This window comes from Vanacampus margaritifer, chromosome 6, assembly GCF_051991255.1.
Source record: "Vanacampus margaritifer isolate UIUO_Vmar chromosome 6, RoL_Vmar_1.0, whole genome shotgun sequence".
Classification (NCBI taxonomy): Eukaryota; Metazoa; Chordata; class Actinopteri; order Syngnathiformes; family Syngnathidae; genus Vanacampus; species Vanacampus margaritifer.
The window spans coordinates 13755138-13782634 of record NC_135437.1 but is presented as its reverse complement, the minus strand read 5'-3'; the positions used below and the strand labels follow the sequence as shown (position 1 = coordinate 13782634).

Here is a 27497-nt window from a genome sequence, read left to right as displayed (position 1 = left end):
GAGATTGTAATCTGTGCACATCTCTGTCCGTTCTCCTCGCGAGCAAAAATAATCAAAATCTCTTGTCTTCCTTCCTATTGTTTATTAAATGTTCTAGGCTGACTGAACCTGACATTCAAACATTTTGGTATTTTTCTGTACAAGTTAAATTGATGCGTCGAATCTGCTGCTCTCCGTCATTCACTTGCATTTACCTAAAGCATGCTAGCTTCTGATTGGTTAGTGTTAGTCAGCTGATAAGGGGCCCAGAAAGTGTTTCGTTCTAGCCGTTGCGTTTGACAAGTAAAGTTTAAATTAAGAAGAAATAAGTCTCCATCCTGCTTTTTCGTTTTATAACGAGTGTTCCATTCACCACCAACGAATCCTCATGTTAGCTCCTGGTGGACAAAAGCCAGCTCCTCGTCCAGACTATAGCTACGCTATGTGTATTTTTACTCACAGATTTGCCACTTTCTAAAGTCGCAAAATTTGCCACTTTATAACTTGCATATTAATGAATTTTTCTCTCTCTCTTTATAAACTCACAAATTATCCACTTTATGGTCACAAATTTATGAGTTTTTTTTCTCGCAAATTTGCCACTTTATAATGTTGCAAACTTACGACTTTTATAAAGTGGTAAATTAGCTTTTTTTTTTCTTCTTGGAATAATACCCCCCTTCTAAAAAATATCAATTTATGTGTGGCCCTAAAACGCCGGGTTGCTTTAAAAAGGGGAATTCATTCATAGCGACTCGGGACTAATACCTATAGTAACCCTAAGTGCCCCTAGGGGCACCATGTCTATTTTTCGGATTAATTATAAGAAAAATGAGGAAAAACCTCAGCACTTACATTATAGTTGACAAAAAAAAAATCTTCAGTTCAACTGCTACTCCTCACACTACAAAAGCACTTCAAATAAATAAATACAGAATGTCTTAAAAGGCCAACAGAAGGACTCGCTTCTTTCGAAGAAATTGCAGTACTAATGGGTCCAGTGCGCAGTTTGCAGGAGCCGAGGCAGCATTGAATACAGTCCAGATCTCAATAAATAGAGTGCAGGATGATGCATCTCTCCTCCCTCACTGGGAGCTGCTGTCAAGCAGAGACAGTTTTAAAAAAAAAAAATGAAGAAAAAAAAGACCCCCTCCTCCCCCTTGACCCCTCAATCGAACTAAATTGTGCCAGAGGCTCATATTGTCCCCGGTGGTTCTACTGGTGGTGGTCCAGGACATTAAAAAGCAGCAAAATAATAGTGCACATGGGGATGCTAGCTGTCATGCAGCTGACCAGGATGAACGCGAGGACAAATAAGACGTACAAGCAGCGTGTTGCGCGGGCAAACATGTTGTCGCCTCGGGCACGACAAGCTTCAGCCTGTTCAAATGCAGAATTGTTGCTTTTGTTTTTAGACGTATTTTGTCTGATTTTATTTATTTTTAAAAAATATGTCTTTTCAGTATTTATGGACAAAATTTGAAAGTTTGTTCCTATAGACATTGTACTATTCATAACCGAACATGCCAAAAAGATGGTTTAATTTTATTATTGCATGATCAATAAAGTCATCAAATACTTTCACCTGAATGGAAAAAGCACATTTAAAAACAAAACAAAAAAACAAGCAAGATGGGATTAAAGTGCAGACTTTTGCTTTAAGTGATTTCAAATATGTCATTTCATTTCATCCATTTATTTGGAGTACTTCATTTTCAGGGGCTCAAACATATTTGGGCAAACTGGCATGAATGCAAATTTGCTCCTAACCTTTTACTACTCAGACAGAAAACCTTTGCGCTTGATAATTGCTCCAGACCCGTGAAAACAAATCAACAAATTGTGTTTCTTTCTTGACCGCTCCACTACTTTCACCTTCAGCCGGCGGCATCGCTCAGGTCATAAATGGGTTGTCTCTCAAAGGTTGCAGGTTTGATCCGATGCCCCTGCGACACTGTCCAGGTGTCCTTGAGCAAGATACTAAAACTCAAGTTGCTTGTTTTTCAGCCCAACAATTAACTCCCTCATAGCTACTCATTACCTATAGTCAATATAAAAAGTCTACACACCCCTGTTCAAATGCCAGATTTTTGTGTGGAAAAAAAATAGATAAATTATTTCAAAACATTTTTTACCATTAACGTGACTTATACTCAAATGTTTTCAAAAAATACTTTTTTGAGAATAAAAATAAATAACTGAGATCATGTGGTTGCACAAGTGTGCACACCCACTTAATCTCACAAGACCTCATAACTGGGATCCAAATTCATGCAAAATGGGAGTCGGCATATATTTGTCTCCAATTATAGTTCTTCTTATTGACCTCAAATGAAGTTCGGAAGTTCTAGGAGGCCTTTCCTGACATTTTTTGGCTTTCCAACAGAAGCTTGAAGGTTTTGTGCGAACACTAGGTTGACAAATGTTAATAAATTCCTCTGCCAGATAAAGAAAAACTTAATTTTACTCCCCCCATCCCCTCGATTGAGTTATATAAGTTTAAACAAATTTTTACATTTCACAAAAAGTGGGTGTGTCGACTTTCCACTGTTTCTAGATCAGCCCTGCAAGTCAATCGTTCCAATACTTTTGAGTTGGTAATAAATGGCTTTAGTCCTAACTGGTAAGTGCCATATTTTTGAGAAACCTCTTGAATGAAATTTGTGAGTGCACACATTAACCACATTTTGAGTTGTTTTCTTTCCATTAAACTGTGTTGATTTTTAAAGTCAAAATCCGTACAAAAACAACTATATCGCCTGTCCAACTGTAGACATTATTTTACATGACGTCCAAATTGCCAATTGCGTGACGTGTTGCTAAAAGCTCCGCTGAGTAACTCGCGGAAAGACGTTAATAAAGCTGTCAAATGGAGAGTCTAATATTTCCCCCTGAGAGTGCGTAAGTGTAGAGCGGCTGCTGGAAAGCGACTGAAAATTACACCCTTATAAAGCTTTGTTTTTCCCTGAGTGTGAGGGGTAGCTTAAAACTGTTCAGCTCTGACTGAGTGACGTAAAAATTAATTAGCCATCGCGTGAACAGAATTATCGTCAACAAAACTGCCCTACAAAGAATAGAAGTGCCCATTTGAAGGACAGCACATCAAATGTAAACAGAGCGAAAAGAAAGGACAAAGACAGCCTTGTCGGACTTCCTCCGAACAGCAGAGAGAGAAAATTCATTTACTTTAAGACGGGCAGTAAAAAAAGAAAAAAAAGAAAAAGGAACGCCTCATAAAAAAAGGGCCTTTATGTGCAATCAATACCCCAACCAATGAGTAGGGCCGAGATGCTGGCTTCCCTTCACTCAAGTGCGGAGGGAACCGTCATGACTTGACTTTCTATTAACGCCGCCGTTTGTCTCTTGAAGGACATTCGGCCAGAGGTTGAAATGGGATATGGGAAAGCAACTGATTAGACGCAGCCGCCAAGATGAGATTCTCGCTTGCACGCGGGTGAAGAAGCATCCCCTCTGCAAATTAACCACGTGCTTCTTCACAGAGGAGCCGCCTTACTGTGTTGATTACAGTGTGACAGGTGGCTGTTTTCTGTTTTTGTTGTACTCCCCTAACATAATGCTTGCTCATTTTCCTCCAATACCGACCTGCCACTTAAACGCTCAGTGTTTCCCGCACCATGTTAATACTTGGGCGGGCCACCCAACTAAACTGGCCACCACCCAAGAAGTTTTCAAGAAAATTTTATAAAAATATATACTAACAAAAACTAAAACGTGTCGCAACCAGATATACCACATGTAACATTAGTTCGCCGTCACTCGTCAATCATGAGGTTAGAGGGGACGCAAGTAACAGGACTGAGAACCCCCGCCTCACATTACCAAATATATTATCAAAGTAATCAAAAACTATTTTAATAATCGAGTAATCATTTGGAGCCATTTTTAACTCATTTACTCCCAGCCATTTTCACAGAAGCAACCCCCTTTGCTCTCGGCTGTTTTACTGGATTTTGATTGATTTTGCAAGGCCCACAGAATATTGTGTTCTATTGCTATAAAAAAACATGGAACCTACCAGGAAAAAAAGCATGTTTGTATCTGTTTCCATTTTGCAGCAATTAGCATTAGAATATAGCTAAGTTTAATCATTTACAAACCTGTTGAAAACAACAGCTTGTTGCAACATGGCCCTGGCTGATCTCTTATACTCTGCTGCAACCTGCTGGACGTTTTTTTTTGTAATAACTGCCATTGCTTTAAGTGACCGCTTCATGTCAGAAGCTGTATCAAAGCCTTCTGTATGCTCGAGCATAAAAAAACATAAATAAATAAATAAAAATAAAACGTATAAATACGTTTTTGGGAGTGGAGGATAACGTATTTATAAGTTTTTGGGTTTGAATGAGTTAATTTACAATTGTCCAAATCCTCCGATTTCAGCATATCAACAGCAAGTGCTCACTGATTTCTGTAGTCCTTCATGTGTTTAATCAAATTAAGACATTTGCAAACATCTGTCTTTACTTTGGAAAATGACCAAACAATGACCAAACCGGTAACATAGTAAAGCATCAATCCCCAAAATAAATCACTAAACTATACTGGTAAATAAACAGTAATCAGGAGGAAAAATGCTTTTTCAAATAAATGTGATTAATCGATTGAATAATCAATGGATTAATCGATTCTAAAAATATGCAATAGTGACAGCACTACTGTCAATAACCAATCACCATTTGTTAGTACAATCAAAATTTGTATGAAAAACAATTTTGGGCCATATTTACTGTCCCATCAAAATAACGCAACATACAACCATTAATTAATGTCTAAACAATTGGCAACAAAAGTGAGTACACCCCTAGGTGAAAACCTCTAAATTGTGCCGGGATCAATAATCAAAAAAGTATGGTAGTAGCTGAGTGTGCCTTCTCACGCTGTAAGTTTCCCCCAAACAGCAGTTTTCTTATTTTTAAAAATCTAAAGCCTTACTTCAAATAAACACCCTGGTATTTGAGTAAATGAAGTCACCCGTCCCCGATTTGAGGAAATACCGTTTTGTTCCCAAAATGAAAACAAACCAAATTGCACTGTACACCAGACGACTTCAAATAAATCACTGTACAATAGTCAGAAAATATTGATCTTTTTGTTTTTCTTTTCAAAGTTCGTTTGATACCATATTCACGGTATTTCGCAATTCGTCCGAAGTCGAAGCTGTAATAGTCACAATAGTGCAGTTTGGTAAATGAATGCCTTCCCTCCCAGATTTGATCAAATCGTTGCACCAACAGTTCCAATTTTGCACTTTACTGAGCGCAATCCGAGTTTCTGTCGTGCTGCGCTAATGCTGCGCTAATGCTGCATGTCATATTTTTGGGGTGCAATTTCCTACTAAACTCCAGGATCAATGTGTATAAATATGTTGCATGAGAACCGTGGCTGGCGCTGTGATCGGGCCTTAGCGCAGAGCCGATGAGGATGGAGTCCGCGCTGATTAATGCGTGATATAGAGTAATTCCCATACTGCTGCATGTGCACTGCAAATCCTCCATCGTGGCAATAAAAGAGCTACAAGGCCATTACTCACTCAGGAGTGTAGCCGCACACGCACGCACACGCGCGTATACAGATGAATGGCCCATAAGCACAGCAGTGTGTGCATTTATTCATCAAGCGTTTAGTGCAGGGGTGGGAACCTTAACCTATCAGGGGACATTTCAAGTCTGTACTAAATGCATGAAAACAGGATGGAATGATTGAACAACATTTCTTCAATCACTGCATTATATGCTTTCATGCCTCATAAAAATGCTCAAAAATGTATAGAATAATACACATTGATGTCTATAGTTCTGAACCTTGTATTTTTTTTATTTTTACATGTACAGTATTTTTTTTTTTTTAAGCCGTAAGTGAGGTCTTAAAAGAGGCTGAATAGCAAGGAAATCACCTTCATCTCTGATTACCAAATTGCTTTTTGGGGCCTTTAAACAAAACAGGCCAAACGTTGCAAACGTGCATCGAGATCAAAACGTACTTATTTGTGGGTTCCCAGACACTGGTAGGAAACCAAAGCACCCGCACCTGGTTGATAACAAATGAGACATGTATGTTCATCATGACTAGGCATGGTCTGATATTATTATTATTATTATGATTATTATCCTTTTATCCATTTTCGTGACCGCTTATTCCTCACAAGGGTCGCGGGGGGTGCTGGAGCCCATCCCAGCTGCCTTCGGGCAGTAGGCGGGGTACACCCTGAACTGGTTGCCAGCCAATCGCAGTATTATTATTATTATTATTATTATTATTATTATTATTATATTTGATGATAACTGTGAGCAAAAATGTTGTGGTATCACGATATTAAAATTACAGCTGTTAAATAACTTCTTCTTTTTTTTTTTTAATACTGGGGTTAATTAGAAAAATATTTTAAAAAATCCCGTTTAACACAATCTTTTTTCCTTTTTATTTAAAAAAAAAGCTGAATATTTGGTACAGAAGAAATGTGTATCATGTTAAGTTTACATAAATAGATAAATAGTAACATTCTTCTTCTGTTTGAAGTCTTCTTAGTAATCCTAGTAGTCCTAACACCATGGGCTACTACTCATGTTGTCCTGGTGGCTAATTAGTACCTGCTGACACCTTTTTTTTTTTTGATAATGCATAAAATCATAGCAAAAAAAGGCATCTGTGTTTGCAAGGTGTCTCTTTTGTCTTGCGCCCTCCCCTCTTCCTCTTCTGTGTGTAACTGCTCGCCCCTCCCCTCTCTGCTTGCGGAGGAGGGAGGGGGGCGGGGGGATTCAGAGAGGCAGCTCGTTTACTCCACTGTGCTAGCAGCTAATCCTATTGTGCCCTGCCTAGAAATATTCTCAAAATAGAAAATAACTCATTACTGGTGACAGCCACAAGTGAAAATTGGTGGGATTTTCTATCATGACAGGACGCAAGTCTCGACACCCAGACCGGGTTCGATTTCCCCAATTGGAAGTAAGTAAGTTAATTAAGTCACAGACACACGTCACAAAGTGCTTTACAGGGTCAAAACATGGCATGAAACATCTTCACAAAAATAAATAAATAATATAAAAGGGGAGAAAAGGTATTGTAGAGAAGTGATTCCCGACCAAGAAACAAGATTTTGTGGATGTAAAATAGAGTATGTGACTTGGCTCAAGAAAGTTTGGAGAAACCCGCAGTGTTGCGCCACTTTTCTGCTTAAGCTGTAAAAAATGTCGGGCGAGCATTGCGTCAAAGTTTGCCCATCATTTCGAGGATTCACCCTCGGGTCGTATCGTCCCCCCAACTCTGGTTTAGTCAATGTCAGCGCAGACGGCCATTTTAACGCCTCTCACCTGTCTCGCATCTCTTGCCGGTGAATCCTTGCGGGCAGGCGCAATTGTTGGGCGAGAGGCAGGTCCCCCCATTCTGGCACAAGCCGTCACACATAGCTGAAGCAAGAGCAAGAGAACGGGAAAAAAAAAGAAGAAGAAGAAGCCATTACTCACCGAGATGAATGACCATTAACTATGCAATTAGAGCAGCAGCAGCAAATGTATTTGCATACGGAGTAGGAACGAATTCACCGACGTGATTCATGATATAATTTCCCGTGATGAATGCATCTCGTCAAGGTTAACGCAAAAAATGTTCATTATCCGCGCTTAGGCTGTTTGTTAATGTGCGAGATATATAAAGCGAATGACGCTAACGTCACGTGCCGCTAGCGCACATCAACAAATATCAAAACTTCATTTGGGGTGAGCATCAAAGTGCTGCATTTTTTCCCCCTCCCCTTCAGATGTCCGGAGCAGCTCCTCTATAAACACATTTCCAATCCTATTTTTTTTTTTCCGAGAGTGAGCACGCATTTCATTACGAGACAGTGGCAAGTCACAACGTGGCGTACCTTTGCAGACGGTCCCGTTGCCGGCGTAGCCCGGCTTGCACGAGCAGCTGTGTCCTCCGACCATGTTGAAGCACAAGGCGTTCTCGTCGCAGTCGTGGAGGCCGCTCAGGCACTCGTCGTGCTCTGGGAAGGACACAAAAGACACTTTGGAAATTGGAAATCGGGGAAAAAAAATGTACACGTCCAAACACGTGACCGCGTGTAGCGATGGATTAAATGACGCTTGACTAAGTAAATAGACATTAGTGAGACTGGCGGATGAGTCATTTGCATCTATTCCATCATGATCTATTTGAGCTGTTATGCTTTAATTTGTTGTTATTGTTTGTGAGCTGACGGAATGATAAATCAGGCATAAATGGACTTCTTAATGTGCGCTAATGCATCAATGAAGACATCTGTTGGGCTTTGTCGCTTCCTCAGTAAGTCAATGGCTTCCAAGCGTGGATGTGTTTATAGAGTACATTTGCACATGTCGTTGTCAAGATCACTGTTTGCTGCATTTTTTTTTTTTACTGTACATCCTAATTAGGATAGATCCCACACATTCTGGAGACGCGTGCATATACTACATACCCATTTATTTACAAGTAGTTCAGTTCCTCTTCAGTACGTAAACAAGCTTTTCAGAAATTGTTTAATTCTTTGACTGCCAAAAACGTTAAATAACGTTTAGTAAAATCCCATGGAGGAGTGCCAAAGACGTTAAAAGACGTTTGTTTCAAAACAGAGGTGAAACTAACCATTTTCTATTGTTGATTACTGAAAGACGGAATAAGGTAGAAACAAACTTTTTTTTCTGATGAAAGATGAGAGTCCAATCTTTTTCAATTTGGTAGTATGTGTGTTTCCATAGTCCAAACACATAATTTTCTGTGGACCTTGAAAGATCAGTCAAAATGCTTAAATCGGCTGGCACCCACGGCATCCCTTTTCTGAAAACGTCTGGCAGTCAGAGTTAAAAAAAAGTTTAAAGCCATGTACTAGAGATAGACGATAGTAAGGAGGACGATAACCCATATTTGAAGCCGTTATTCAGAATAATGGCGTCAAAATTTTTTAAAGGACAAATGCCAATCTTTACTTTGTTGTAATGTCTTAAGTCAAATTATTGAACAATTTAATGATTTTTCAAAATGTAGAAGTTTTTTTTCTTTTTTATCTTAGTCAATACCAAAATTTAAAAATACTGTACCTAAAAATAAACAAACTTTCACATAATACAAAATACAAGGTTCCCAGGATCAGCAGCATCTCTTATAAAGTCAACTGAAAATTTGAATAAATAGTTCCCTGAGTTTAAAATGGTTTTAGATTTACCTTTTATCGCTCGTCAGATTTTTAAAAAGGCCGACACCGATTTTCGTCAAAATGCCCAATACCGACACCGATAATCGGCTATCCCTACCGTGTACACACATCGATAATCGGGAAAAATTCAATCCCGATTCCTCGCTCGAGATCGAAGTCTAACTACTGGATATCTCAACAAGTTTATTCTAAACAATTACCCCGCAGTGCGGGCAATGCTAAACTACTGAGATTGATAATCGTAAATGTTAAGCCTGTTCACAAATCCTTCCGGTGTACGATCAATACTGCTTTTGAGCGAGCGACATGATTGTGACGTGAAATGGAAGGATAGCCAAGCAGGAAGTTACCTGAAGATCGCACTGTAAATATCAAAATCTAATAATTGCAGACACAATTTGGCTTTCAGGGTGCTGTTTCAAAACAAAATAAATATTCCAATTGTGCGGGTTACGTTCCAGAACCCCACAGTAATCGGTAAAATCTACAGTAATACATTCATTTTTTATAGCTAAAAAAATTATCATCTCACATCTATGCCCAAAAATGTGATATTCACTAATCTTCAGCAAAAACTAGAATCGGCTGAAATACTTCCGGTTTTTATTCTTTCATTCCACCCAAAATTAAGGAGGCAGAACAAACCTGGAACCAGCAATGATTTATTTGTCGTTTTCTTATGATGAAAAAAAATAAAATAAGATAAATTAGGGTGCAGTGTCTATTACAGATATTTAATAATCTTACAGGTACAGGACTTTAAAATGAAGTACTAAGATAGTCTTAGTGAAACTCAGCGTAGCATTTAAATTTAAAGGGTACAGATGGCCTCATGCAAAGTAATCTTGTTTAGTCATCGCCCGCAGCAACTTCTTATAAATATTTTAACGATTAAGGAGTCCCGCACTTGATTTCTCTACAGAAATGGAACATCACTTAAAAAGTGGCCTCCAGTGGGCTGAAAATGAGACATCGAGAGCATGCAGTTGAAGTTGCGCTGCTCAGATAGATGACATCGATTTGTCTGCGGGTATGCGAAAAATAACCACGTTTGGCCATAAAGGCAAAGATTTGCGTCATTTTTACGTTCTATTGCGCTGACACGGCAATAAAATTGGAATAAAAAAAACCCTCAATTTTCCATCTGTTTGCGGCAGCTGGAAGAAAATTGCAGCTCTTTACACGAGAGCGAAACAATCTGCGCCCACTTAATGAAACCGCATCCTCCGAGGCCGTGTTTGCTTACATGGAGAAATGTTTCTCTTGTCTCTCTAATCCCTTCTGCAGCGCCGTAATCTGAAAACCTCATCTTTGGACCAAAAAGAAAAGCGCTAAAAGAAAAGTAAAAGCATTTCAAGCCTCTCCTTGAGTGATAAAGAGGCCCTTTAATGTATATCCTTCATGTGCCCCTGAACGGACATCATCGTACCTTGGAGAGACACAAAAGCAGAAGTCGGCTTGCCCCGGAGATTTCAGCAAATATTGCTTTGGGAGATAAGAGCACGCTTAGCGAGGTGGAATTCAACGTCGTGGACTTGCTTTGACCTTCGTGAAGACAAACTCGTCAAAGGTGCACCTGCACTGCAATATTTGACTTCCGTTAAGCACTCGAGTCCTTTTTTTTGGAAAAAATAAAATAAAATGCACTATAGTCCTTTTATTGTGATTATAATAGCATGTACAAATCAACTGGGGGGATTTTTTTTTTAATTAAATAAACACAAAAAAATTTAAACATTTAAAAGAAAAAAGAAAAGAAAAAAGAAATAAATAAGCACTATCGTCCTTTTATGGTGATTATAATAGCATGTACAAATCAACTGGGGGAATTATTATTATTTTTAAATAAATAAACACTAAAAATTTTAAACATTTAAAAGAAAAAAAGAAAAGGAAAAATAAATAAATAAATAAGTAAAAAAGCACTATAGTCCTTTTATGGTGATTATAATAGCATGTACAAATCAACTGGGGGAATTATTTTTTTTTTTAATTAAATAAACACTAAAAAATTAAAACATTTAAAAGAAAAGAAAAAAAAAGAAAAAAGCACTATAGTCCTTTTATGGTGATTATAATAGCATGTACAAATCAACTGGGGGAATTATTATTTTTTTTAATTAAATAAACACTAAAAATTTAAAACATTTAAAAGAAAAAAAGAAAAGAAAAAGGAAAAAAAAAGAAAAAAGCACTATAGTCCTTTATTGTGATTATAATAGCATGTACAAATCAAATGGGGGAATTTTCATTTTTTTTTTAATTAAATAAACACTAAAAATTTCAAACATTTAAAAGAAAAAAAGAAAAGAAAAAATAAATAAATAAAAAAAGCACTATAGTCCTTTTATGGTGATTATAATAGCATGTACAAATCAACTGGGGGCAATTTTTTTTTAATTAAATAAACACAAAAAAATTTAAACATTTAAAAGAAAAAAGAAAAGAAAAAATAAATAAATAAGCACTATAGTCCTTTTATGGTGATTATAATAGCATGTACAAATCAACTGGGGGATTTTTTTTTTAAATTAAATAAACACTAAAAATTTAAAACATTTAAAAGAAAAGAAAAAATAAATAAATAAGCACTATAGTCCTTTTATGGTGATTATAATAGCATGTACAAATCAACTGGGGGAATTTTTTTTTTAAATTAAATAAACACTAAAAATTTAAAACATTTAAAAGAAAAAAAGAAAAGAAAAAAGCACTATAGTCCTTTTATGGTGATTATAATAGCATGTACAAATCAACTGGGGGATTTTTTTTTTAAATTAAATAAACACTAAAAATTTAAAACATTTAAAAGAAAAAAAGAAAAGAAAAAAGCACTATATTCCTTTTATGGTGATTATAATAGCATGTACAAATCAACTGGGGGAATTTTCATTTTTTTTTTAATTAAATAAACACTAAAAATTTAAAACATTTAAAAGAAAAAAAGAAAAGAAAAAAGAAAAAAATAAATTAAAAAAGCACTATAGTCCTTTTATGGTGATTATAATAGCATGTACAAATCAACTGGGGGGGGGGAATTGTTTTTAATTAAATAAACACTAAAAATTAAAAACATTAAAAATAATCACAAAAATAATACGGTTGCACAAATGCACACACCCTCATACAGTAGCTGGGATGTGGCTGTGTTCAGGATCAGCCAAATTGTATTCAAGCTCAGGTTAATTAACCGCCGGTCACAATTGTGACGGATCTGGGAAAAATGTGGGATTAAATGGGTTAAATGCGAGTTAGCACAGGGATGCCAATTTTAGATATTCTAGAAGGCTTAACTTTTTTTTAAATTTTTTTTTTTTTACTTCCAGCAGAAGCCTGAGAGCTGTTTTGAACTGTTCATAATTCATTGCTGCCATCATTATGCCTCATATACTGTAGGTATCGTGCTATGTCTGTGCCAAACCTTTTGGAATTACGGACCAAAAAATCTAAGTTGGATGGACTACGTACAACTGGAGAATTTTGTATACTGCAAATTGATAGCCCGTTCCTGCTTGTCATGTTTGTGCTCTCAGATTGTGTGTTTTGTGTGGCAACTAACTGATGTAATCAGCAGCCAATGAGAATTAGCCACAGCCTATAAAGGGAACAGCGGAAGACACATTGTGTTTGTGGGACGATTCATCAATGAATGCTAGTTAGCTAGCTAGCTCCACGTCTATTGATCAATTGGTATCTGAGCATTTCATTTCATAAAACCATGACTATGGATGGTAAGATAAACTAACCATGTTGATTCTGTTCAAAGGCCTGAAAGTCGACATGTTGATTTTTGGGAGCAGCAGATAGCTCCGCCCCTAAAAACAAACTTCACATCGCTGATATTTGCAAACCACTCACCACCGTGTTGCTGTTTTGTCGAAAAATAAAAACTCTTTGAAAATGATCTAGTTTTCCCAGTATAACATTATGGTTTTATTGTGGTGAAGCTTCACCGCTATTCTTGTAATATACTTTATATTATATATTCCCGCCCCAAGTAAAGTGGCATTGTCCGTATAATAGCACAAGCTTTTTCTCTTCTTCAAGGTTGAACTGTCATAATGACTTTATGGTTACATAAAACTACATCTTAACACAACCCTACTTTTCTCATAATCATGACAAAAAAAACAACAAAAAAAAACGTATTCTTCCAATCTCAAAACTTTCCTCTCGTATTTATGGCTAAATTGCAATGAATTTGTCCTCCGTGAAAATGCATTTGTCTTCATATCATTTTGGGTCTTGAAATATTCACTTCTTGCCTTGAATCCATTTTCAATCTGTCCCCCGATTGGCCATAAGAGCGAACAGTCAACTTCTTTAAGTGCAAATTGAAGAGCACAGGGGCGAGGAGCGCTTTACCTCCTCCAAGGTCGCATCTGCCCTCCCTCAGCAGCAGCTGCATGCCAAATGTTTCTTCTCCCTTGAATTGAGTGGTTTTTAGATGATTTCGGTATTTGGGGATATTCCACGTCTGCGCTGGGAGCACTGTAGGTGAGCCGAGAGGTAATTGCTGCCTGGCTGCTGCTCCTGCTGCTCAAGGCGTGGACAGACAAATAATCAATGATGTCCCGTCCGTCAGCGGGGATGCGTCTGCACCTGCTTGTCTCGCTCCATCCGCTGACAAAACAGCAACCTTGGGCCGCCCCAGTGCAAACACTCCGTTTTCATCTTGGACTGGCGTGACGGAAGTCCTTTGGAAGTACTGCGATCTACTGACGTGTACTCGGTATTTACAGCGCAGGTGCAAGTGCCCGATTCTGATTAAATGACAATAACCGATTGATTTGATTTCCTATAACACAAATATTACTGTAAAATCACGTAAATAATCCATCCATTCATTTTCTTAACCGCATATTCCTCACAAAGGTCGCGAAGGGAGCTGGATCTTATCCCAGCTGGCTTCGGGCAGTAGGCGGGGCAACTGGGTGCCAGCCAATCGCATGGCACATAGAGACGAACAACCATCCAAACTCACAAACACACCTATGGACAATTTGGAGTGTTCCATTAACCTGCCATGCATGTCTTTGGAATGTGGGAGGAAACCGGAGTACCCGGAAAAAACCCACGCAAGCACGGGGAGAACACGTAAATAATACCTTTTTTTTTAAATAAAAAAATATCCCAAATTCTGTGGATATTATTATTATAAGAAATAAAAAATGTTCACGTTGTTTAGACGAGGGCTGGGTTTTAAATTTTTTTTTTGAATGAATACACTCTCACACGCACACACACACGCACATACACATACTCACCCACATACAAAATAAAAAAAAATATGAAAAAAAAAATAATAGATTTTTTTTTAAGTTAAAAAAAAAAGAAAAAAAGAGCGCAATGAGGATGACATGTCAAAACGGTAAAAAAAAAAAATATATATATTTGGGGGGGGTAATGATATCCAATCATCAATCAATTGTATTAAGGATCATTGCTTGTTTGCAGCCCCCGTTACAACCTCGAGTCCCAAATTTCCCCCAAAGGACCCACCTACTCACTGCCTACTCACCATGTTCCATTTGGAAACATATTTTGTAGTTCTGATTTTTTTTTTGTCGCCTTTTAATAACCAAAAAATATCATTTTCACCTGAGACGATCATCTGAAAATAACATGATGGGATTCGATTGGGACAATTCTATCCAATGCAAAATGGATCAAAGGCTACGTTCACACAGCAGAGCCCAATTGCCCAATTCGGATATTTTTTTTTTAAATCCGATCTTTTGATGTACCGTTCACATTACAAAAACAAATGCGACATCTAATGTGAACGCAACGACGTCACGTTGCGGTGTTCATGGAAGCAAATATTGTCCCGACTCCCAACATTTTACCTCCAGCCGAGCCGCTGAGACAAGCGACTTTTATCAGTGTCATATGCAAATTTAGCAGTGCCGCACACTACAGACTGGAGGACTTGTTGCGCGGACGTGTAGTTCTATAAAATAATAATTGCAGTTCGGCAGTTTGCGAAGCCCCGCATTCTAACCTGCAGCCGCCCGGCCGTCACTCTGTCAGATGCTGCGCCTCGGGAAAGCATGTCCGGTTATCTCGGGATTAAGCAAGGACACACAAACGCAGCACGACAGCATACACACCTCTGGGCAGCCTGCTTTAGCATCAATCAAAGCGAGTGCACAACCAAGCCCCCACCTTTCATGGATTAACGACTAATCTAAGCTTTGGCTAAAAGATGAAGAAAATAACTGATGACCTTCAGTGTATGAGTAAATCTAAGTAAGTCTGACCGCCGTGTCTGGGCCGAGGGTACAACGAGCACCAGCTGGGATGTGAACCAATGACCCGCCACGGCGCAGGTGGCCTCGCTGTAAAATACACAGCGCAGTCGGACCCCCCCGACAAGCTGAGAAGAAACACAACTCGGGCTCCGTGCTGTTCCGTCTGGGATTAAATTTGCGAATCGGCCCGCTAATCCGCCACATAAACACTGAGCCATGAAATGAACTGCCGTCAACTTAATCCTCTTTGCCGGGCGGCCTCGCGCGAAACACGGCCCATCAATATCGCCGCATTGTTTTCGGCTGACTTTGCAATCTGTTAATTGGCCAAAGCAATCGAGGAAGATAAAAACGCTCGTACATCATGCGAATGCGCAATGTCAATCGGTACCGGAGGGGCTGCTTTCGATGTCTCTCTTCCGCAGCTGTAATATTTCTTCCGCGGTCAATTTGGAGCCATCAGCACTCCCTTTGGGCTCTTTTTTCAAACACAAGCAGATGTCCAATCGCTTGGAATGCGCCGCCGACTCCTGCGGCCGCTAGCTAGCTTAGCATCATCCCGCGCTTATTGTCAATTACTGCCACCGGTGCTAAAGAGGCGCATCGGCATGCATAAAGAGTAGTACCCGAGCGTGTGCTCTATTATTAATTTGAACTTTTTAACGATCGCCGTGTGTGATGTTTGCTTGCAGTGTTTCTGACAAACGCGTTAAGTTTATCTCCTTCGCAACGACGATAATGAAACGGAATGTGTTCAGGCACGGTTGTCCAAACTTGGGAACTGGAATCAAAATAGGCCGCGGGGCACTGATTGCTTTTCAGAAGGTTAAAAAAAAAAAATGCTGGAGGCTATTTGATGCGCTAGGTATGGAGGGCTGAACAATTAAGGGGGAAAAAAAAAATAGAAACCTATTTGTGTTTTTATTTTTTGCTATACAATATTGCAATTACATTTTGAAGTGTATTTTCTGTTTTCTCAAGACGTGATGAATGATTTCAATTTACAGCGGACCCCCAGTATTTGCGGGTGATAAGGACCGGGCCATCATTGTGAATATCTGCGTCTAATTAATGCCCATTGAAATGCATTTTGAAAAAAAAAAAAATTTTTTAATCCAAACAAAATTCTTTAAAAAACACTGATAAACCTCCATTCTACATTTTCAATGCCCAGCCACCCCCCCCCCCCCCCCCAAAAAAAGAAGAAAAAAAACGACAAATTGCTACTTTAGTCTTCAACGACTATAATATGCGTGAGGAAGAATTTAATAGAAGTATGCTGAGAAAACCAGGGCAAATTTTCCGACATGTTATCCACACGTCCACTTTGCTGTGCTGCCCTTGTATGAAATCATATGATTTTTCGAATTCATTTGTATGCATTTGCTAGCTCGTTCTTTCCAGTTACTTTGCAGTTTTGCTTGAGCGTCTGCTAATTGCTGTATTGTAATATTATATTGGCAACACTAGGCTATGGCGTGTGACAGATAAGAAAAAGCAGTTAGCCAAATTGGCCCTGTGATTGGCTGACGACCAATCTAGTGCTGGGTTATAATTTTTGCATTTTTCATTAGGGATACTTTTAATTTTGTTTTTTGTTTTTAATTTATGTAGTTAGTTTCCATTTTTGTTTTTAGAGCAGTTTTTTTATTGAAAATGCTTCATTTTTGTTTAGTTTTCATTAGTTTTAGTATCAGTTTTTACAAATATATGGGATTTTTGCCAAGTGCAAGATTTTAAACAAAAAGCACTGAGTATTGTGTAATAATAGTAAAAGTAAATTTTATGACCTTTCTTCTTCTAGACAAGTGCAATAATACTGAAATAATAATTTTGGTTAGTTTTATAAATCTAAGATGTAGTTTCAGATAGGGTTCCATTTTTGTTATAAGAGCAGTTTTTTTTTTAATTGAAAATACTTCATTTTTGTTTAGTTTTTATTAGTTTTAGTATTAGTTTTTACAAATATATGGGATTTTTGCCGAGTGCAAGATTTTAAACAAAAAGCACTAAGTATTGTGTAATAATAGTAAAAGTAAATTTTATGACCTTTCTTCTTCGAGACAAGTACAATAATACTAAAATAATAATTTGGGCTAGTTTTATAAATCTAAAATGTAGTTTCAGATAGGGTTCCGTTTTTTTTTAAAGCACTTTCATTTTTATTACATTCATACATATTTAATTTTCCTTCGCTTGATCTGTGGTGTTTCCGACCACGTTCGCGACAAGCCCTACAGAAAATGGATTCACCATTAAAAGTATGTCCCAATTGCTCGGCTGGTGTCCATAAGCAAGGCATCATTGTTGCTGATCGCCAACTCATTTGTTGACTATTCCTGGTGATTGTGCGCTTGTTGTCAAACACTGCCAGGCCAACCGCTGGATGTATAGAAGATGATAGTCCAATAATTCAGAGGCAGAGATTACAACAGTAATTCGACTGATAAAGGGAATGAGTCATGACATCGACCCCACCCCAAAGTATTAGCCGGGTTTAATCACGCATATTGACTTTCATAAGGAAGACGTGTGGCCCGTGCACTGCGGCGCCATGATTTGAAGCCCTTTTAATAGAGCCTGCATACAATACAGTGCAGCAATTTAATCCACTGGGTTGGGGAGGGGGTATTAATCTCCATAGAGAATCTGGGGAATGAGCACACCGTGGCAGAAAACAAGGAGAGTGCGGAAATCAAATTTGCTAGCGGCACAGATTAAAAAGTAGTAGAATTGCTGGTGCAGTGGTGCTCTATTGTTCTTATTAGTACAGCTGGGAGATGTTCTGTCGCATACGTGAAAGGGTTCACTCTGAATACTGATGTCTTTCAGAGGTGCCCGCGACCAATCCAGGGTGTACCCCAAAGTTAGCAGGAATCAGAATGATTACAATTTGGGAATTTTCATTTTAGTTAATAGGGGTGTGAATTGCCTAGTACCTGGCGATTCGATTTGTATCACGATTCATGGGTCACGATTCGATTCGATTAATCCCGATACGAATAGAAAAAATGATTGCAATTTTTTTACTCAAATTTAGAAAATACTAATCAGTAAACGTGTACATGTGCACTGTAAGATTGGTATGAAAATGTATTTATTTATCTGAAACTTCAGGCTTATAAGTGAGCCACTGCATTTAACAAACAGGTTGCGGTCTGTTTCATGTTTGAACAGCACTGAAATAAAATATTAAGGCTTAATGTCCCATTAATATAACATTCTTTCACGCTTAATGTGTGAATCCTAACCTTAAGTAAGACATTTTGTTGAATATTTCCATAAAAAAAATTGATGTTTAAAAAACGATTCGGCTGCATATCGAATCGATTCGAGAATTGCGCGCTGTAATATCACGATATATTGCCGAATCGATTTTTCCTAACACCCCTATTAGTTAGTTTTAATTCTTTTTCTGGGCAGTTCTGTTAGTTTTTATTTGTTTTAAAAATGCTTAGTTTTAGTTAGTTTCAGTATTATTTCCGTTTAAAAAATGTGTATTACTTGTGTGCCATATTTAATAAACACCATGGTAAAATGAATAAAGTAACGCATTTCTTACCTAGCGTTGCATTTCGGTTGAGTTGAATGAAAAAGCAGTCGAGCCGAGCCATTGGGGACAAAGGTCAAGCACGCAAAATTGTCGCCGAGGAGCGACGTCATCTGAAGGTGCTTTTCTATTGGCTGCTGTGGATGATGTCACTTGTGTTCGACACACTTTCAAAAGCCTTTATTCCAGTTATTATCAAAATAAATAGACTTAAACCACATTTAAGATCAATCCCAAAGGCTCATGTATTAAATAAATGACCAAAGACATTTTCTATATAATTATAGTTAGTATTAGTTGGTTTTGTAAGAATAAAATTTAGTTTAGTTTTCGTTTAAAAAAAATATATTTTTCAATTTTATTTCGTTAACAAAAATGTTTTTCGAATTGAAGTTTTAGTTATTTCGTTAACTAAAATAACCTTGGCAGGGAAAGGCTCCAGCTCAACGTGACTTTAATGAGGGCAAGTACTATAGAAAATGGACGTACAGTATGGTTTTTGAGAGGCTCAAATTCCTGACTTTTCTTCGATTGTTACAATTTAAAAACTCCACAGGAAACCCAGATGGAGCTACAAATACCATTTCTAGGCTTCCTTGGACGATGGCGCGCAGGGTGGGAATCTACTTAGCAACGTGTTCTAACCACTGGCGAGGAATGAGTCGATTGGTCCGCTCATCATGCAGCAGTGACATTGTGTTGTTTTCAGATGAAGGACAGCGAGGGCCGACTGGCTCAGATGTTTCTTGGATTTTACGCAGTGTGTGTGATCCTGGATTTTGCACTAAGTCAAAGCTAACAATTGTAAATGGGCAAAAAGCCTCTCCAAAGTCTGTCAGCGTTCCTGCTGCCTGCACTTCAAGTGATGTTAAACTACCACTGAAATGTAAATTTACTTGTCACATCGGAGGTAAACAAAAAAATGATCATTGAAGGAGAACGAGCATCTCTTGTACAGTATATATTTGTAAGCGGTTTAGCTAAAGAGAAAATTGAGCAGTGAAGCAAAATGGAGACTTGGGAGTAGTGCTGTCATGATCGAATATTTTTAGAATCCATTCATCTATCGATTATTCAGTCGATTAATCGACTAATCGGATTCATTTGAATTTTGCATTAAAATGTATTATAAAAGCATTTTTCCCTGATTACTGTTTATTAACCGGTGATTGGTGTTTATTTCGTACTTCGTATTTGTATAGTGATTTAAAAAAAAAAGGGGGGGGGGGGATTGATGTTGTACTATGTTACCGGTTTGGTCATTGTTTTCCAAAGTAAAAACAGATGTTTTCAAATGTCTTATTTATGATTAAACACAGAGGATAATCAGTCTTCTTTCATGAAGGACTACAGAAATCAGTCAACAATTACTGTTGATATGCTGAAATCAGAGAATTTGGATTAGAAAAATTTGAAAATGCCTCCAAACATTTACTTGATTATTAAAATAGTTTAATTTGATAATCGATTAATTGACGATTAATTGACTAAACAAAACAAAACAGTCAGTGGTTTACACCAGGGGCTCCTAGACCATTTGTGTTCATGGACTCTTTACAGGGGATATTTTTTTCCAAGTGTTACCCCCCAAAAAAACATCATTCAGGCCTTTCCTAGAAAGCAAAAAAAAAAAAAGCCTACTACAACACCTGAAATTTGTTTGGGATTAATCAGAGGCACTTTAAATAATGACTGGTGAGTTCTGACTCCTATTTGACAGGAAAGAATGTGATTGGTTAATTCTTACAGATCCAATTATAAAAGGGTGTGAACACTTCTGCAGTCACATTATCACAGTTGTTTATTTTTACGTCAAAAGATCTTTTAATCTATTGAGCTGTACAGGTTGTAGGTCATGAAAAAGATTTGGACTAATCTTAATGTCATGTTTTTTTTATATTTCAAAAACTTGGCATTTGAATAGGGGTGTGTGGACTTTTTCTGTCATATAAAGTCATTTTACGCATACCAATTAATCTGATTACACTTCAGTTCAAAAGTTGAACTGAAATGAGAAGAAAAAAATAACTTTTTTTCCTGTCAAACCCAAAAGAGCAAAACAGCAAATTTTTATTTTTATTTTTTGCGGGTCAGCGTGGCTCAGAAAGTACGGAGCCGATTTGATCTGCTCTAAAAGTAAATTGATATAACGCCACCATAACTCTCTGGAATGGTGGCAAATGTTGTGTGGACGGCATTTTAGCACTGCATGTCCGCCCGTATTACATTTTTGTGTTACTAGTGCATTTTTGCTGTGCACTTTGGCACGGATGTTGGAGCTTGTTTATGGAGCTCACACCGGCAAAGCCACTCTCGCTAACATGGATGAAAGCTCTGTTATTGACACAATAAAGCACTTTTCGGACCCTCTCATGCTGTATAATAATACATAACCAGCCACAATTTTCAGGATTTTTACTGTGAGAGCCAACAATAAGCCTTCAAAAAAAACCTTTGCTTAGTTTGATGAACTGCGTCCAATGATCAAATGTGTACACACATGGGAAAAGGTTGATCTGGTCATAAATGTGTTTCTTGGCAAGGATATATATTCTTGATGATGGGGAATCATGTGGCTGGTTGCCAAGCAACCTCACGTCCTGACGGCAAGACTGCAAAGTAACTGCGGCGAGCGGAGCCAAGAAGCAGCTTTACTTCCTGGAAAAGTACAAGGTGACTTTTGCTGTACTTTTTGTCTTTGTGTGGATTAATGCTGAATAGTAAGAGGATTGAAGACTGCCCCCCCCCCTTTAGTTTTTATAGTTTTCGTAATCAAAATCCATACGCAATACACTTCAGCTTTCACACAGGTGCTTCATCCGCTTTAGTCTTAACAAATTTCTCCCTCTTGTTTGTTTGTCTGCGTACGCGCAGCCTTGCAGTCAAACGTTTATCGGCATTGAGGGGGCAATTAGTTGCCCTTATATGGGAAACGAGAGGGCCATTATGACAAGCAGCTCGAGAGCACTCGCATCTTATGAGGGAACAGATTTACACGGTGCCAGCAATTCTGCACTTCAGCGGTGCTTCATGAATCCGACGTCAACTTTTCTTAGGAGGGAGATTTATGACCAAGTACTGGCTGCGCTGGCCTCGACATCGCAGGGAAATGGTAAGAAAACATTTTTCACTGGATTTCACTCTCCTTTCTTTTCTTTGATCCTTCCTCGGGTCTCCTGACGGCCTCACGACTCTTGCTGGAAGTGTTCGGTTTAGGTATGGGATTTTTTTAAGAGCGGAATCAACCTGGGAACTCTTCCTTGTTTATACTAAAGTCCTCCCTGCTTCGCAAACGAGAGTGTCTGGGAGAGGGTTTGGACAGCCCGGTTTCTCACGCTCACAACTTTTTGTTAACAAATAAAAGACGGAGCGGCACACGGTCCAGGCAGAGTCAGCTGTGGGATACGTACGATTGCTCAGCCGTTTTGCAGCTCTTTCTACCCGGACCGTCGGCTCTCCGGTCTCGTGTCAAGGTAAGCGCTGATGATGATCATATTATGCTGCTTAGCGTTGAAGTGTGTTGATTGCTGTTTGCGGGTAATAAAAGGCACCATTATTCTAGCAAAGTGAGGTGTGTTTATTGCTGTTTGCGGGGAATAAAAGGTACAATTATTCTAGCACAGTACAGGTGTGGATTGCTATTTGCGGGGAATAAAAGGTACAATTATTCTAGCACAGTATATCAGTCTCTGTGTATTCATTGTTACCGCCGATCACTCATGATCCTGCATAAAAATATAAAGGTGAATGTGGTGGATTATAATATTGCACCCGGGGCTCCAAGGAGCGTTAGGCAGTGGTTTACGCCACTGTACGGTTCTGGTTTAGCATACTTGAACCTGTGGCTGATCAGCCGATAGCAGTTCTACCAATCAAAAGCCACATCAAGCCAAGAAAGCATCAAACAGTAGATGAGTATAGATTTTGTATGATTTTAAAAAAAAAGCCTTCGCTATTCACTACTAGGTAGTCATATCGAGTTTGGAAGGAGCTGGAAGCTCATTTTAAATTTCATTGGACAGACCTTTTGTGTCCACTGTTGCTATTCTGCTGCCAACTCTGTAAAGCAAAGTCCTTTTTTCCGTTTTACACACAGTTGTTAATGCTTTCTTTCATTGGTCAGCCACTCTTTCAAACACTCTCCACTGCAGTCCAAAGGTGGCACAGAACGCGTGTAATTACATTCCAGGCTGCCATTAAGGCAGGCAAAGGAACTCACCTGTGCAGGAATAGTCATCGATCCTGATGTAGCCCGTATGGCAGATGCACATGAAGGAGCCGGGGGTGTTAACACACATGGTGTTCTCCCTGCAATAGTGTTTTCCTTCAGCGCACTCATCAATGTCTAGGAAGGAAAGTGGGGGAAAAGGCAACACTGGGTTAGAATGCATTTCTTGAATTGATCAACAATTTTCATCTGGCAGAAGCAGCTACAGTTTTTCGCTAATCATATCATAATGGGGGCTCGTCAATTGACGTTCATGTAAGAAATGATTCAAATATTGAACAGCGGATTATAATTTGGCTCCTTTTCACATAATAACTTGTTTTTAATCAATATTCTGTAAGATCAGGGTCACGACTCCTCATTGATTTAACTTCCACTTTGTTTTGTCACCTTTAACTAAGCAGGAAGAACTTTCATACAAGCTAGCCTTCTTATGGAAATTGGTTGTATTTAATGTGTTCCACTTAGTTACTGGAAAATGGTTTTCTTTTTGTTTTCCTTGGACAGTATATCTTTCAAAAGTGGCTTGGAATTTATTAGCTGATTTTGCTCTTTTGAGTTGAAATCGGTTGGTTTAGGTCAGGGGTAACATACACCTAAATTTGATCTCAAGTTGGTCTGACAGGAATATTTGTGGCATGAATAACGACAATTCCAAATTTTCCCAATTTCTGGTGCACATAACGTTGTGAGTTTAACGCCAAACATATCATATTAAATACACAACATTTTGAGCCCTCTATTTCATTAGTATAATATTTTTTGACGAATATGATCTGACACATAGATTGCACTGATAATCCATTAGAGGGCAGTATTACCCAGCTTTTCAAGCAACCTTGCAAGATCACCCTCAAATGGGAAAGGAGAGACACCTGTACTTATTAATAGTGGGAATTTCTGATTTTTGGAAATACTAATGTTTGATATGTCTGTTTATTATTATATTTTTGACAGTTATAAATGTACGAATTTAAAGCATTGTGACCGGATGTATCAAATACGATACACATCAAAAGTCATGTGTTGTGGAAGTATTTTTTTTTTATGTGTTTTGTTTGTTCAAAAGGATCAATAAATACTCTATTTAGAAAGAATCAGAATTTTGTCTCATATATTTCATGGTTCAGGTTTTATAGGGTTTGTCTCTGTGTGCCCTGCGATTGGCTGGTAACCAGTTCAGGGTATACCCCGCTTACTGCCCGAAGCCAGCTGGGATAGGCTCCAGCACCCCCGCGACCCTTGTGAGGAAAAGCGGCCAAGAAAATGGATGGATGGAGGTTTTATAGGGTTAAATCTTGGCTCGGGCTTTCCTGTGTGGCATGTTTTGTCTCGGTACTCCGGCTTGCATTCACATTCCAAAAGACTCTGAATTGTCCACCGGTGTGAATGTGACTGCGATGGGTTGTTTGTCTACATGTGGCCAGTGATTGCCTAGAGACCCGTCCAGGGTGTACCCCTCTGCCAAAGCCAATGGGATCGTCTCCAGCTCGCCCGCGACAATAATGAGGACAAGCGCTATAGAAAATGAATCGTTGGAAAGACAATCACGTTTTTCACCAGCTGAAATTGCTCTATCCATAAGCCTTTCTAAAGGTGTCTTTTTGGGAAATAGACTTCTTGAAGAGTGGACAATCCTATCACGAAAAAACACCTTGTTTCTTCACAAGATGCCCTACTTGCCACTCAAACAGCTTTAGGACCCTGTGCAGCCATTTTGGGTGGCTATTAGTCTTCATAGGTGCCAGGCAAGGGACGGAATGCAGATGGTTCACAAGAGGTTGACGCCTCGTCACATAACAATGGCGCATCACTCGACTGGCAATCTACTCAAAGTAAGACACTCGGTTACTTGCTTGTTTTAGAGATGTGGAAGGAAACCAAAGTTGAGACTGTTAATGTTCTTTTGTGTCAACAGTAATATAAAGTGGCTCATGTGGCTTAAAGAATGTCATTTATTAATTTGGCCTTCTCACGCTCACGAATCCATTTTTGGATGTAATAGCTGTTGCTAAGGCAACAGCTATTCCTGGGCTTTAAAACGGCCTGCCTTTGCATCAGGCAAGAGAATCTACAATCTCGCTAATACTATAAAAATTCATGTTGTTAGTGTGATGCAACTGAATGCAATGAGAACAAAATTAAAATTGAACAAATAAACACAGCTCTGTATTAAAGGTCTTGTCCATGTTGATTTGCAGGTCAATAGTGGGGAGCCAATCTCCACAGTTCTTGGTATTACTAATCATTATCCAATCTATTATTCATTTCCTAGATGCCTGCATGAATGCACAATGACATTCAACCTTGAATAGGTTCCATGCCAGATGCTTTTGCTGGGCGCGCACTTCAAGTTGAATTTCAATAGATTTGCATTGGCAGCATCTTAGCTTGTGTGTCCTTGCACAAACCGAGAGCTCAAGCATTTGCCCGCAACGGTACCACTCACATTTCCTCATTTCGCAGTTCCATCGATACAAGCTGCTTCACACTATTGAAAAGCCTCCAGGATAAATACAGCCCGCAGACAATCTCTCCCCTTATAAAGATACCCGTGCCCTTCAGTAAATGAATAGAGGCTGACTGAACCCTGTCATTGGCCTTGTGTAAACCTGGTGGCTGCGAGAGTTAGCGGGAGAAAAGACGAACTAAAGAGAAGGTAAAAAATCACAAGACCGGAGAGACATGCTGAGAGCGAAAAAGGTGGCAAGTGGGAGATAAAGAGGTAACAGGAATTTTCCCAAATAAAAGGGACAGGGGTGGGGTGGGGGGTGGGGGGGGTTTGTTCCTGGATGTATCACAGAAGTTAAGAAAATGGATGGCCAATTGCAAATGTTGTCGCTGGTCTCAAGTGATGCGGAGAGTTTAGAAAGTTTTGGAGATGAAAAGAAGTACAGGGAAGGGAAAAACCATAAGACCAGAGGGACAAGATCAATGGAAAAAGTTGTCAAGTTAGAAATAAAGAGTTTAAAGAGAAAAACTAGAGCCAACGATTTAACACGGAAGGTAAGTAAACAAATGGCCAATTGAGAAGTCTTTTTTTCTTGGAGAGCTCAGTATTGTTCATTCGGTAATTTTACCGATTTGACATGTCACCATCATTGCTCTTTTTTTTTTTTTTGTATGTGGGTAAGTATGTGTATGTGCGTGTGTGCGTGCGTGCGTGCGAGTGTGTGTGTATTCATTAGTTCACCTAAAACCTATCAAAAAATCCCATACCGTTCACCTAAACCGAACAGAGTCGTGAGGCCGCCAGGAGACCCGAGGAAGGACCAAAGAAAGGAAAGGAAAGTGAAATCCAGCACCGACCAGACACCACCAACCAGAGTCCTTCACCAACCCCAGAGACATCTAAATTCCAACAAATCAGGGAGACCTCAAGAGACCAAAGGAGAGACTGAAGATAGGAAGGAAGGACAGACGAAGCAGAGTGAGATCCACAAACACCAGCCTCCACCGATTCAATGACCTGAGGAAGAAGCAGATTGTGTCTGAGTTTCGATAGATGCTGTTGTGGTGGATCTGGCACGCATGAAAATCTCCGGCAATTGAAAAGTCTGTCACCGATCTGGTGTAAAGTTGTTGATGGAAAAGGAAGCACAGGGAAGGCTAATATTGTAAGTTCAGAGAGAAAATTGATGATGGCAAATGAGAGATAAAGAAGTAAGAGGAAATTGTCCAAAAATAATGGACTAACAGAGGTTTTAACATCATAAGAAAATAAATTAATAGCCAATTGAGAACCCTGTTGCTTGGCTTTAGAGTTAGAGCTTTGGGGGTGAAAACAAGTTAAGGAGTAGGACCAAATTACAAAACCAAAGAGTTAAGGGTGAAAATGTCTGCGAGTTGAGAGATAAAGAAGTTTAGTCAAAAAAAGTTTTTAAAAAATGGATGAACAATTGAGAGTGTTGAGGGTGAAAAAGTTAGCAGTTAAGCGATCAAGAGTCAAGAAAGAATTGTCCTTTCCAAAAAGGGCAAAACTATGACTTTAACGTGGAAGATAAAAATGAATGGCCCATTGAAAGTTCTGTCACTGGCTTCTAAGAAAGTTAAGGTCCTAGAGTGTTTTGGGAGGAAGGATGAACAGGGAAGGGTAAAACCACAAGACTGATCATCCAAAAGAAAAGAGCAAAACTGTCGATTCAGCACGGCAGGTAAGAAAACAAATGGCCAATTGAGAATCTTGGCACAGGCATCAAGGAAAATTGAGGCTTTAGTTTTGGGGTGAGAGGAGGTCAAGAGAAGTACAAAACCACAAGACCAGAAAGACAAGTTGAGAGTAAAACAGTTGGC

The 27497-nt window shown here is 38.8% G+C and overlaps 1 protein-coding gene across 1 annotated transcript in view; it reads right to left on the bottom strand.

The window, feature by feature from the left end:
* The window catches only part of nell2a (neural EGFL like 2a), a 106592-nt gene that overhangs the window by 22162 nt on the left and 56933 nt on the right, over nucleotides 1–27497 (bottom strand). The window contains exons 13-15 of the mRNA XM_077567640.1: nucleotides 23196–23321; nucleotides 7862–7984; nucleotides 7308–7403 (exon numbers count right to left, since the gene is read on the bottom strand). Of these exons, the coding sequence (XP_077423766.1) occupies nucleotides 7308–7403; nucleotides 7862–7984; nucleotides 23196–23321 (345 nt within the window). The remainder of the gene's footprint in view (nucleotides 1–7307; nucleotides 7404–7861; nucleotides 7985–23195; nucleotides 23322–27497) is intronic.